At 37.3% G+C, this 15004-nt stretch overlaps 1 protein-coding gene across 3 annotated transcripts in view; it reads right to left on the reverse strand.

Annotated features, from left to right (window-relative positions):
* Nucleotides 1-15004, reverse strand: part of LOC308533329 (coiled-coil domain-containing protein 144A-like) — a 63509-nt gene that overhangs the window by 19096 nt on the left and 29409 nt on the right. For all 3 annotated transcript variants that reach the window (XM_081111270.1, XM_081111269.1, XM_081111268.1), the window contains 3 exons: nucleotides 11809-11969; nucleotides 3452-3629; nucleotides 429-1355 (listed from right to left, as the gene is read on the reverse strand). In XM_081111270.1, the coding sequence (XP_080967396.1) occupies nucleotides 429-1355; nucleotides 3452-3629; nucleotides 11809-11969 (1266 nt within the window). The remainder of the gene's footprint in view (nucleotides 1-428; nucleotides 1356-3451; nucleotides 3630-11808; nucleotides 11970-15004) is intronic.

A 15004-nucleotide genomic window follows, 5' to 3' on the forward strand; every position in this document is an offset into this window, starting at 1 on the left:
CAAAACAAAGCACTTTTTAGGTTTAATGTTCATCTCTCTGGTACAGCGTCTGCTTTAAAGCTGACAGAGCAAACACATTTAGAGATGGAATATTATATATATACACACATAAGATTGATTTCAGAGAAGAAGGGAGAGGGAGAGAGAGATAGAAGCATCAATGATGAGAAAGAACTATTGGTTGACTGTCTCCTGCACACTTCTACTGGGGACTGAGGCTGCAACCGGGCATGTGCCCTAGACCAGAATTGAACCTGGGACCATGCAGTCCTCAGACCAATGCTCTCTATCCACTGAGCCAAACCAGCTAGGGCCATGATCTCTACATTTTTAATATTCAACTAGATTCAACACTTATCCATCATCAAATATTACTCTGAATTTTCTCTTAGGAAGTTTGAAAAATACTTATCTGTCTGGATACTTACATCTCTTTCTACATGATCATTTTCACACTGATGTATTCTTCCTTTAAAATGATGCCATTCATTGATTAACTTCTTAATTATTTTATTCAGCATAAGATAACAATTTTCAGTTTCATCATCAAATATTTTTATGATATCTAGAATCTGATCTTGGATGTTAATTACTGTCTTTTCTTCTCTGTCAACTTTGTTGTGAGCCTGATCCAGTTGCTGTCGAAGCAACATATTTTCACTCTGTAGGTGAAATAGCCTCTCCTGTAAGGATTCCTGCTTTCCAATGTCTTTATCGACTTTACCTTGTTCCTTTTGATACACATGTTCAGTTTCCTCCTTTTGACACTGCTTTTTAATGAGGTCTCTTTCTAAAACCAATGTCCTTTCATTGAGAGCATCTCTTGTGTGATGAAGCTCAATTTCTAAGCTATTAATTTTAGTTTCCATTTTAGAAAGTTGTTGAGAAAGAATCTCATTGTTATGTTTTAGGTTAGACATATCAGAATTCATTTTGTCACATAAACAAAACCATTCATATCTTGCTCTCTGGAAAGTAAATTGTAGGTCTCCTTTTGCTGTCTGACAATGCTCATGATCCTGTACAGCAGTAGCCAGTCTAGACCGGTTTGATTCAACTTCTGCTTCCAGTCTTCCTCTGTTTTGTTGTTCATCCTCCAGTTTACTGTTTAGCACAGTATTCTCAACTCTCAGAACTTCAAGCTCCACATTGTGTTGAAATACTGTTTTTCTTAATGCCTTTTCAAGACGGTCAGTCTTTTCTTGGACAATTGCAATTTCCTCAAAACAGTTTTTTCCCATTTCCTGGACCTGATTTTTTACTGTGTTCATTTCCCGTCTTAGCTTGGCAATTGCATCCCACAACATGCGATTTTCATGCAATCGACTTTTTTCTTCGTCAGAACTCTCAGAAACCTATGTAACACAAAGAAGACTTTTAGCTAAAACATTGAAATGACATGTCATGATAGGCTCTGAAATTAAAGAATAACCTATGTTTATAATAAAACGTTGCGATATGTGGATATCCCACTGAAAAAAAATAAATAGAGTTGGATCCAAACCTCTAACTTTTACAAACATAAATTCTCCAAAGTTAAAAAATGTAATATAATATGATGAATTTTTTAAGTGAAAAAAAATCACAATAGATTTTCAGAGTCTCAGAATTAGAAAGGGTTTTTCTAAATCATCACAAGCCCAGAATGCATTTAAATAAAATACTAATAACTGTACACTTACAAGTTGATATTATAGCCTGAACATATAGCTACACCATAGTAAAAGTATAAACCACGCATATAATAGGGCAAACTAAATTTCCTAAAATTCTTTTTCCCCCAATATTATCCCATAGATATTCTACTTTTCTAATACTTTCATAGTCATTTATAAAAACTACCTATACTAATAACTGATAATCAAGCATTTTCCTAAGCACTTCTACGTCCATCATTCAGTTATCACAATCTGGAATGGAGGGGTTAAAAAGATAAGGAAGTTCAGGATTTTCCCCAGGTTTTCAGACTCCACAATTCATGCTCTTGCACCAGTCCATAGTTCCTCTCCAGTGTGGATACAGAAACACAAATGAAGCCTATGTTTCAAAAAACAAATGGTGACTAAGTAAAATTTACAGAGCTCTTTTTAGAAAAACACGAGAACATTTGTCGCTTCAATAACTTTTATTTCTTGTTCATGATGTTTGAAGTAGTATTAAATATGAAATGGGGGGGGGAATACACTAAAATACTTAATCAATAAATTACCACTAAATATAGTATATTATAGCTTGCATTCTCTTCAAAAGTCCCTTGTATTAAAATGGGGCTCTGAGTTTAGCACAAATTGTTACTTTTCTCAAAAGCAGAAGAATGACATCTAAAATGTGATCTCTGAACCTGCTATACTTTCCTCCATAACATCACTGGGAGTGAAAACTAACCTCTATATTAATATGTCAAGGAAATGAAATTACTGCCAAAATCTGGAACATCTGTTGTTAGTAGCAATATCTTTGGGATAATGGAAAACACATCAATTCTTATGGAAAATATTAAAAGCCTTTTCTTTGGATGAAGCCATTGAGAATGTCACTACTTGAGACAAATGGTTTTGAATTAACAATATAATTTTATCCAATGGACCCCAAAAGCCCTCTCTCTTTCTCTCTCTCTCTCTCTCTCTCTCTCTCTCTCTCTCTCTCTCTCTCTCTCTCTCTCGCTGTTTAAATCCTCTATAGTTTCTATATGTAGAGTATTGTTGTTTTTTTAAAATATATACAAACTCACACATACTCACATACTGGTATATTTGAAAATGACTAAATAAACTACCTCAGAATTCATTTTCTTATGAGCTATTTCTATCACTTTTGGTTTGCAAAAGTGTTCAGTCAGAATTCCACCTTGTAATATTCTGGCATTCTGTTTTGGAGAAGGTTGCCTCTGAGTGTAATTTTGCTCTTCTACAACCTAGAGACACATTTCATTTAGTTTTTGGTCTCATTCCATTAAAAAAAAAAAAAGTCCAAAGCTTAAGAGCAGTACCTTAAACAAGCTGTGAAAAGGAAGTAGCCTGTTTAAGCACAAGGATCGTTCCTTTCCGTGAAAAACTAAAATTGTAAGTGATTGCTACATTTGTCATAGAGCAAAAATACAGTATTCTGAAATAAAATTTATTTATGAATATTTGACTCGTTCCATCACAGTATAAAGGCAATTTAGCCCATATGTTAACATTTTTCAAGAGCCAGAAATAACACTTATTTTAATGGGTAGGCTCAATTTATTTTCCATTTCTTCATTTAGAAAACATTCACAAGCATCTCTTAGATGCCAAAGATAGTAATAAATTAAGAATAATTTAACTCATAAATGTCACAGTTCCCATTTAGAATGAGAACATCTTTTGGTTTGTTATAAATGTAATAATATACATGAAATGACAGGGATATAAATATTGATGAAGTACTGTTAGAAATAAGAGATTTTTCCCAAAGATAAATTTACCTCATTCTCTCCTATAATCTCCAGTGTGATGGCTTGTGTTCTAATGTTGGTTTCAAGTTGTGGGTTCATTTCAACTTCTTTAATAGAGTGCTCTTCTTTCTTTCTTAACTGCACCCTATTTTTTTCACATAACAGATCAGCTTTTCGTCTCTTCTCTTTTTCTTCTCTTAAGGTAGATCTGCAGTTAAATATAAGCAAAGATGTAATCAACATAAGACAAACCGTTATATCGTAAGATGTCTTATGTAAACCTCATGGTAATCACAAAGCAAAAACCTCCAGCAGATTCACAAAAGATAAAGAGCAGGAATCAAAGCACACTATGGAAAATCTTCAGTTCACAAAGGAAGGCAGCAAGAGAGGAAGAATGGAACAATGCAACTACAAAACAGCCAGAAAACAACTAAATAGCATTAGTAAGTCCTTACTTGCCAAAAGTTATTTTGTAAATGGATTGAATTCTCCAATCAAAGGCATAGGATGACTTGGGGCAGTGAACACACAATGCAGTGTATAGATGATGTGTTCGTAGAATTTGCACCTGAAACCTGTATAATTTTGTTAACCAGAGGCACCTCAATAAATTCAATAAAATGAAAAAAAAGTAGAGAATGTCTTGATGGATTATAATAAGACCTAACTATATGGTGGTTACAGGAGACGCAATTCATGCATTTTCTTAATTTTTTAAACCCTCACCTGAGGATATGCTCATTGGTCTTAGAAAGAGGGGAATGGAAAGAGAGACAGACAAACAGGCAGACAGACAGGGAAACATCAATGTGAGAGAGAACATCGATTGGTTGCCTCCCATTCATACCCAAACCAGAGATCAAACCCACAACCTAGGTATATGCCTTGACTGGGAATCAAACTAATAAACTTTTAGTATAAGGGATGGTGCTCCAATCAACTGAGCCACACAGGCCAGGGCTCAATTCATTCTTAAGACACTTAAAAGCTCAGTGTGAAGAGATGGAAATGTTAAACTTGAACCAAACATTAGACCAATGGATATAACAAATATTTAGAGAACAGTCATACATCTTTTTATCACCGCTTGTAAGAGATAGCTGCATTCCCATGTTCACTGCAGCATTATTCACAATAGCCAAGATATATAAACTAAGTGTTCACCAATAAATGAACGGATAAGAGGATGTGGTATGTATGTATGTCTGTTTGTATGTATATGTGTGTATATTAAGTATGTGACTGCACTTGTATGTGTATGTTTATATAGTAAACTAGAGGCCTGGTGCACAAAATTCATGCATGGGGGTAGGTGGGATTCCCCTCAGCCCAGCCTGCACCCTCTCCAATCCGGGACCCCTTGGGGAAAAATCCCTCCCTGAGATTGGGCCTAAACCAGCAGTTGGACATCCCTCTCACAATCCTGGACCTCTGGCTTCTAACCACTTGCCTGACTGCTTGCCTGGTTGCACCTAACTGCTGCCCCCGCACTGGACTGATTGCCCCTCACTGCCTCTGTGTGCTTGCCTGATCACCCCTAACTTTCCCTCCTGCTGGCCTGGTCACCGCTAACTGCCCCTGCTGCTGACCATGTCACCCCCCGACTTACCACCTTCCTGCCAGCCTGGTCACCCCCAACTGCCCCCCTTCACTGGCATAGTTGCCCCTCACTGACCCGCCTGCCGGCCTGATTGCCCCCAACTGCAAACTCCTGCTGGCCTTGTCACCCCCAACTGCCCCCACTGCTGGCCTGGTCACTCCTAACTGGCCCCCTTGCCAGCCTGGTCACCCCTTATGGCCCCTCCACCAGCCTGGTTACCCCACACAGCCTGCTGTTCAGTCATTTGGTCATTCCTCACTAACCCCCCTGCCAGCCTGGTCGTAGACAGCCATCTTGTGAGGGTGTGAGGTTTAATTTGCATATTACTACTTTATTATATAGGATGTGTGTACAGACACACATATATATGTACACACACACACACAGGAATTTTGCCAGGGAAAAGAGAACGAAGGAAATCTTACTGGTAGGGGAAAAAATAGAATAGTAGAGACTAGCTATAGTTATAACAAATATTAATCATGCTCTGTTAACCATGATTGTTTTGTTCTGATTAAAGAAATCATACCCTCATCTGGCTGGGAGTTCCCCCCAGTCCCTTTGCACTTGGAAGTTAACCTGGAAATGTGGGCCATCCTCCTTAACTACCTGTATCATGGAAAGGTTAACCACCTTATTGATGAAACAATGGAGTCCCAGCCTTCATTGGTGTAATCTTTACCATTATACCCATTTTTATTCCTTTTGCCTATTTCCCCATGCCTGTAATACCCATTTCTGTTGCATTTGGATCATACCCATTCTTATTTCTTCTGCCTACTTCCCCATGTAATCTTTGTCTTTCTACCCCATATAAGCAGCTGGCGTATGGTGTGGGGGTGCAAAATAGATTTTCTTGGATAACCTGCTGCTCTTTCATATTGCCAGCATTATTTAAGTAAATGTCATGTATGTTCATATAGGATTCAACCCTGTCTGATGTACAGCATGGTGATTATAGTGAACAATACTGTATTATATATTTGAAAGTTGCTAAGGGAGTAGATCTAAATGTTCTCACCACAAAGAAAGAATTGGTAACTATGTGATGTAATGGAAATGCGAACAAAGAATCTTAAGGTAATCATTTAAGAACATAAAAGTGCATGGAATAAACACACTGTATCCCTTCAAAATATACAGGTTTACGTGTGAATTATAGCTCAATAAAACAGGGGGAAAATTAGAAAAAAATAAAATATCTGCATGTCATTATATATATAGTTAGAAAATGGTAATAACCCAAGTAGTTATGATTTTCTTTGAAAATGAAATTATTTGGTAACTTTTTCATCCAATCTTAAATGAAAAGCTAAATTTACCAACAGGAAAGTATAATTACTTTTTTATGGAATCAATTCATGCATAAGAATATCATGATTATATACATCCACAAAGTACAAAAATGCCTGGCTGGGTGGCTCAGTTGATTGGAGCATCATCTTATACACCAAAAGTTGCCAGTTTGATTCCCTATCAAGGCACATACCTGGGTTTCAGGTTTAATTCCTGGATGGGAAGCATACCAGGAGGCAACCAATTGATGTTTCTCCCTCATCTCTCTCTCTCTCTCTCTCTCTCTCTCTCTCTCTCTCTCTCTCTCTCTCATCTCTATCTGAAATCATTAAGAATATATCCTTGGGTGAGGATTAAAATAAAATTATAATCTATATATAGCTATACAAATCACTCTCCTGGTTAAAACTAAATATTTAAACACTAAACATCAATGTTGAGCATCAACCCATGAACCAAGAGGTCACCAGATCAATTCAAAGTCAGGGCACACGCAGGGTTACTGGCTTGATCCTTGGTAATGAGCATGCATGAGGCCGCTGATTGATGATTCTCTCTCATAACCGATGTTTCTATCTCTCTCTCCCTTTCCCTTCCTCTCTTTCTAAAATTAATAAAAACACATTTAAGAGGATCTTCTTGAGAGCAATTATTAAACAATTCCTCTTGACCCAAACTTCAAAAATAAGTCTCTAATTATTGAATAGGAAATATTGAACATAGCTGATGGAAGAGCACCTACCCAGGTTTTGGGTTCAATCTCCAGTTGGGAGGCCTGTGGGACTCATGTCCTTTGAGTGAAACAGGCAATTAGTAGGTATTGGCCAGAGAAACAATACAATCTGACTTACCTTTTAATAGGTCCAACTGTGTTTAGATTGAACAAAAGACTAGAATTGATGGAAAGAAAATAAATAAAAATAAAAGGGAGGGAGAGAGGCAGGGACGGAGGGAGGGAAAAAGGAAGGAAGGAAGGAAGGAAATCAATTAATTGACTACTAAGCTAATCTAGATAGCAGACGGTAGTGACCTGACCTGGAAGATGTGATTGCATTCTGGATATACAGTAAACTCTGGATTTTTGTGGACCTTGAATTAACAGACTTCAGATTTAACAGATAAAACTTCTGGTCTGTATGTCATATGTGAAAATTAACACCCCATTAAATTAAAATGCTTTTAACCAAGATTTGCTTATAGTTAAATTAACAGATTATTTTTTTGGTGATTAACTCACAGTTATTTTTGACAAATTTTATCAAATAGGCCATATGTTGTAAAACCACTGTAGTAATTTCACCACTTATCTACAACTATACTCTGCATATTTAAATCCAAGAATCACAGTTCCTAAACAATGTTTGGCAAATGATTAGGACATGATTACACCACATGGCACCTAGGAATTGGTTCTGTTGGCAAGTGGAGTGACTTTCTTTAGAAGTGTTAACATATGCCGGCCAATTCCCATGTGCACTGAGCCGCGCCCCAGTTGTGTGCATTTGTTTACTCTCGGTGACTGGAGGATGCACACATTACTAGATCCATTCAGTATAAAGTTAAAATTATGTATGTACCTTAAAACACATCACTCCAACCTTAACCTTTAAAGATAATTCTGGCAACCAAATGAATATATTGCAAAAAGTTTTTAGAGGAAGTAGTGCTTGTATTGCAGAATGAAGGTAATGATGAACATATAAGAAGACAGTATATCTTACAAAACTTACCATTTTAAAGAGTTACTGTTTAAAATCAGCAATTTTGCTGCAGCATGAAAAGAAGTGCAAACATTAGAAACTGGTTGGAAGAATTTACTTGACAATGAAGGGAGACTTGCATTTAGAAGGTGTAGAGGTTACCGATTACTGTGGGACAACACAGAATATTGGTGGGCAAGTAGCTGAGGAAGATGTTTTACAGTGGTTAGAAGAAGATGAAGGTGACCCTGGGTACCACACTGGCTGAAAGTGAAATAGCAGATGAGCTGATGACCTGGGAAGATGAGGGTAGAAGTGTAGATAAGGAGGAAGAAGAAAGAACATGCCCCAAACATAAAGTTATCAGTGCTTGGATCTCATCTCCACGATCTAATAACATTTATTGACAATTCATCGGATAATAAAATTCAACTTCATTTACCCATTTTCAAAATATTAGGGAGTTAATAACAAAAATAGCAGACTTCAAACGTTCAAGCTAGATCGTTTTTTTCAAAGCAGGATTACCTAAAGCAAGCCCCTCAGAATCAAATATTAAAGTGACACCTCAACAGGAGTGTCTGTATATATCATTATCCAAAGATGATTAAATAGGAAAACTTTTTTCCTGTTCTTATAAAATTTAAATTTTGTTTTGTTTTTAGAACATTGTTCATTTGTTTAGTTAAATATAATTAAAATGTATTTTCTGTGAAATGGTTATTTCCATTTAGATTCCATACTTATTACACAGTCTCAAAACTATGGTGAATATATAAGCAATAATGTGTTTGGAAAACTCTTCTTTGAAATGAAACTTTTCATATCTACTTAATTTTAATTATACAAATGTGTCTATATATGTAAAAACAGGTAAACTAATTTGTCAATTTTTTCACATACACACTCAGAAAACCTACTTTATTATATATAACTGATTTTCATCTTTAAAGCACACCCCTTGCCTGAATGAGTCCCTTATATCCAGGTTCCACTGTATTTTGAAAGTAATCTGACAGGATTTGCTGAGACAATAGATGTGAGGTTTAAGACAAAGAGAAAGACAGGCTGACACCAAGTTTTTGTCAGAGCAATTGGAAGAGCTGTTATTTACTCAAATAGGAAAGACCACGTGAAGGGTAGATGTGAGAAAGACTATCAGTAGATCAAATTTGGAGATCTTAAGTCTGCAACACCCAATAGCGATATTAAAGAGAGAGAGAGAGAGAGAGAGAGAGAGAGAGAGAGAGAGAGAGAGAGAGATCAAGTTCTAGCTGGTTTGGCTCCATGGATAGAGAGTTGGCCTGCGGACTGAAGGGTCCCAAGTTCAATTCCAGTCAAGGGCACATGCCCAGGTTCTGAGCTCAATCCCCAATAGGGTATGTGCAGGAGGCAGCCTATCAGTGATTCTCTCTCATCATTGATATTTCTCTCTCTCTCTCTCAACCTCTCCTTTCCTCTCTGAAATCAATATATATATATATATATATATATATATATATATATATATATATATTTTATTTTTTTTAAAAAAGAGTTATTAAGCAGGCAGTTTGATATATAGGTCTGGCATTAAGGAGAGAGATCTTGGCTGGGAATATACATTTGAAGATCATTCGTATATACAAGGTAGTAAAAGTCAATTTTGGTAGGAAAAAAAGACCAAGGACTGAATCCCAGGACACCTGATTGTGTAAAAGGTGGGAGACGAGGAGAAATCAAACAGACTAAGACGGACAGGCTAGGCAGGCAAGGGGGAAACTAGGTGAGTGTGTTCTCACCCCCTGAAAACTCAAAGTCCTAAAAGCCAAATGAAAACAAAGTTTTCCATGGGGTCAAATATTGCTGATAGGTTATGTAAAGCCAGGTCTAAAACATGATGTCTAGATTTATTAGAGGGAAAACAAGTACTAATCTTGAGAAAAACCATTTTGGAGATGAGTTAGGACTAAAAATTACTAGAGTGGCCTCAACAGTGCATGGAAGGGAAATTAGAATCAGTGAGTATAGATAGTGCTTTTAAGGACTTTATACTAAATGGCATGACCTTGGATGATCTCATCTTCATGTTTACCTGTAGCTTTCAATCCTTTCATAATGATCATAAAGTATTTTTGTAATACTTAAGAGTTTTTTCATTACATACCTGTAATATTACATGGTTTAAAACATGCCAGACTAGGTGTTACATAACAAATTCACAAATTATACAACTAAGAGACCCCATGAAATTTTTCTAGTTCTATAAGATTACATAATCTGATTGTGATGCTTCTCATGCTTACCAAGATGACAGAAGGATTTCTTGCTAGATGAAAATCATCCAATCCTAGAATATGTGACACTACTTAAATGTACAAAGCACACTGTAATTAGTCATATTAAAATTGTGTAATAGAAATAAAGGGGGAAACATGCAGGTAATATTCTTACTTTATAAACTGAATTTTTGTCAATTGTGTTGAAAAATTGTGTGTGGTGCGTACTGAAATGTATTCTCCTTAAAAATGAAGGATAAAGGCACGCGCGCAGGGTACTTTTCAAACAGAAGATTCACTACATTAGGAGCACCTTGGTTTATATTGCAAAGGTCAACAAATGAATGCCTGCAGGCCAAATCCAGCCCAGAGCCTGTTTTTGTCAATAAAGATTTGTTGGAACACAGCCACACCCACTCCTTTACCTAGTGTCTATGATTAACTTCAGAGACCCCATAGTTCACGAAGCCCACAACACTAACTTAACTATCTGGAACTTTAGAGAAAAGCTCTGTCAGCGCCTCACTTAGCAGATTAATCCCCTGATGTGTTTTAATAGGTTTTTCACAATATGCTGAAGTTTTTATGTAAGATATGGAATAAATTGCCTTGTGAAATCCCTCAGCTTTCAGATTAATTTGAGTGCCCAATATTAGGAATAAAACACAAATATCTAGTAACCAGCAACTTAGGTGGAAACAAAGTAGAGTGACAGTGTAGCATATAACTTCCTTTTATAACTGAACGGATATTAAAAATATTCTCACAAAATTTGCTTAGAACATGACATTAAACCCAATGCTTTAAGTACAAGTACATTGTGAAACAATTAGTATACTGTAGACCAGAACTACCCCCATTTTTCCAGTGGCTGCATACCACATTATTTTATGTGTATAATAATGTATTACCTTATAGATAGGTATTTACACTACCTACAATTTTTTGTAAGCAATGCTATAATAAATATTCTTATACATATGTATATATGTAACATTTGTATTAGTATCCTTAATGCATAAATGTATATTATATATCCTTAACATTTGCCATTATATATACATCTGTATTACCTATAATGACCTACTTTATGTTTTATATACATAATAATATATAATTGATGTCCTTAGAATTTGTACATGTGTGTATATCCAAGTCATGTCTTCTTGTAGGATCTAGTTCTGGAAGTGAAGCTATTGGGATAAAGGAATGACATACTTGAAATTCCAAAATTCACTCAATTATCCTAGAAAAAGGTGTGCCAATGTCAGGTACCAGTAGTGCACGGGAGCGCCTTTTCCTCTCATGTGCCAGTTCTGGTTGTTATTTTTTAAATAAAATATTTATCATTTTAAATTTAAAAAATGGTATCTCATTGTTTGTTGATTTACATTTTTTCTGATTACCAGGCAAGGATCAATCTCCCTAGTAAAAATATAAAATTTGTTAATCATGAATATTTGCACAAATTGGAATTTGTTTTATAGGAAAAGAGTAATTACCTGTTATTAAATACTGCTGTAGGCTTACCTATCAGAATCTTCGCTCCCCATAACAGGAAGCTGCTGCTTATCAGTTTGTTCAACTTTGTTTTTCTGACTCCTTCCATCACTGTCAGCAGCAGCAGCATTATACATGTTTCCTGACACTTTCCTTTCACTGCTTTTCTGCTTCTTTTTTTCTTCTTCAGCCTTTGATGAAAGTTTGATATTAAGGATATTGTTACTACCTTATTCATTAAAAATACTGTGTTTTCTTTAATTTTATCGTTTGGCTTTTAGTTTAATTGCCATGACTTTAATAATAAAAATATTTTAATAATAAAAATAATCAATAAAAATATTTTGTGTGTTTATTTTTATCATTAGAGGTCATTGAAATTGTTGAAAATTCTGCTTCATTTCTGTTTCAGTAAAGAAGCAGAATTTTCCAAAAGTTTTAAAAGAGCTGTCTTAATTTTGTGCACCGATTCACATCACACCCACACTTTGTTACCTTACCTACCCCACCCCATTTATCTAGCAGAGACAGAGAAGTAAAAGGACAAAAAATGCAAAATGTGTCCTCCTCTGTCTTTCCCACCTGGGTCTTGCATTACCCACCAGATTTAACGAATGTGACATTGTGCGTCAGTAACAAATAGGAAGCTATCCTCATTCTGCAGGAAGCTATTCCTTCCCCTCTTGCCTTTTACAATTATTTTTTCTTTAAGATCTTTGAGGGCATCAAAAAAGTGGTGGTATTCATAAAATATATGAACCACAGTTTACCACAGCACTGGAGTAGAGTGAAACCAATGGATTGTTGGTTAATGTATAATTCTGGAAAATGAGTAATGCTCCCCTAACGTTACATACAATCACTATAAAATCTTATAGCTAGAGGACATAGAAGTCGTTATCTACTTACTTTAGCCCATATTTACTGATAACGGAAATCAAGGTTTAATGATCTGTCCAAAGTTTCTAAAGATGCATTACCTACCATTTTATGGCACCAAAAGAAGAGATATCTTGTATAATAAAAACCTAATGCTAAGTGTCTGGTCATCTGGTTGGATATTCAACCAATCAAAGTGAAATATGCTAATGATATGCTAAGGCCATGCAACCGCTGTCTATGACGTTCATTGACCACCAGGGGGCAGACAGTTGACCAGTTGACCAGTCTCTATGACATGCACTGACCATAGTAGGCAGATGTTCTGACCGGTAGGTTAGGTTGCTGCTGGGGTCCGGCCATTGGGACTGAGCGAGATGGGCCGGGCATACCCTGGAGCCCTCCCACAGTTCCTCCCCAGCTGGCCAACCTCCTGTGTCCCTTCCCGGCCTCAGTCATGACCCAGTGGGGTCCCTCGGCCTGGCCTGCACCCTCTCGCAATCTGGGACCCCTCAGAGTATAATGGAGAGCCGGTTTCAGCCCAATCCCGCAGGCCAGGCTGAGGGACCCACTAGTGCACGGATTTGTGCACTGGGGCCTCTCATAATTCTATAATGCTGAATCAGATAAATAAACAAAAATTTTTATTAAATTAACCAGGTAAAATAAGTATGACTTTTGAAAAGTAATTTAATGCCTTAATGTAATGAGAAGGCTCATCCACTTTTTCTTATAAAGGAGCATAATGTCTCAATTTTTTTTCCATCTCAAAGCTCAGGTTCTCTTTTAGAGACAAATATTGAGTTTATGGCAAATAACTTATGTGACCTATATGATACATACATGTCAAAATGATAATTGCCATGCTTTTATTTTTGGAAGGTATTCTACATTTCTATATTTTTAATCTTTCAATTACATTTCACATTCAACATTTTTGTATTAGTTTCAGTTGTGCCGCATAGTGGTTAGACAATCAGATACTTCACAAAGTGATCCTCCTGATATTCCAAGTGCCCACCTGGCAGCATACATACTTATTACAATACTAGAGGCCCAGTGCATGAAATTCATGCACAGGGGGGTGGGTAACCTCAGCCCAGCCTGCACCCTCTCCAATCTGGGACCCCTCAGGGGATGTCCTAAACTGGCAGTCGAACATCCCTTTCACAATCCGGGACCGCTGGCTCCCAACTGCTCGCCAGCCTACCCGTCTGATTGCCCCTAACCACTTCTGCCTGCCATCCTGATTGACACCTAACTGCTCCCCTGCCAGCCCAATGGCCCCCAACTTCCCTGCCCTGTAGGCCTGGTCTCCCAACTGTCCCCCCCCTGCTGCCCTAGCTGCACCCAACTGCACCCCCCTGCAAGCCTGGTCGCCCCCTTACTGCCCCCTCTGGCCTGGTCACCCCTTACTGACCCCCACCGGCCTGGTCACCCCTCACCATCCCCCTCTTCCAGTCTGGTTGCCCCTCACTGCCCCCTCTTGCCAGCCTGGTTTCCCCCAGCTGCTCCTGCTGTGGGCTTGGTTGCCCCACACAGCCTGCTGCTCAGTTGTTTGGTTGCCCCTCACTAACCCTCCTGCTGGCCCTGTTGCCCTTACTGCACCCCCTGTAGGCCTGGTCGTCCCACGCAGACTGTTCGGTCATCTGTTCTGTTGTGATGGTCGCTTAGGCATATATATATATATATATATATATATAGAGAGAGAGAGAGAGAGAGAGAGAGAGAGAGAGAGATGATTGACTACATTCTCTATGCCAGTTTTTCTCAACCTTCCTAATGCTGCGACCCTTTAATACAGTTCCTCATGTTGTGGTGACCCCCAACCATAAAATTATCTTCGTTGCTACTTCATTACTGTAATTTTGCTACTCTTATGAATTGTAATGTAAATATCTGATATGCAGGATGTATTTTCATTATTCGTTACCCACAGGTTGTACTTGACATCCTTGTGACTATTCATTAACTACCATTCTGTGCTTCTTAATCCCTATATTTTTTGCCCAGTCTACTGACCCCTTTTTCTCTCACATCCATCAGTCAGATTTCTGTCATCTATGAGTCACTCATAAATTTCTTAGTTAACCTATTTTGCTCTTTACATTCCACATATTAGTGAAATCATATGGGACTTCTGTTTTTCTGTCTGACATATTTCACTTAGCATCTATGCTGTCACAAATGGCAAGGGTTCATTTATTTTTATGGCAGTGCCACACTTTAGTAAACAACATAATGTAAAGCTTTGACTCAACAAACACATCTGAGCGTGGTGATAAAAAATATATGTGGAAGTATATATGTTTGTTATTAAAATATCTCAATAAAATTGCGATGATGA

This window comes from Myotis nattereri (genome assembly GCF_964212035.1).
Source record: "Myotis nattereri genome assembly, chromosome: 1".
Taxonomy (NCBI): Eukaryota; Metazoa; Chordata; class Mammalia; order Chiroptera; family Vespertilionidae; genus Myotis; species Myotis nattereri.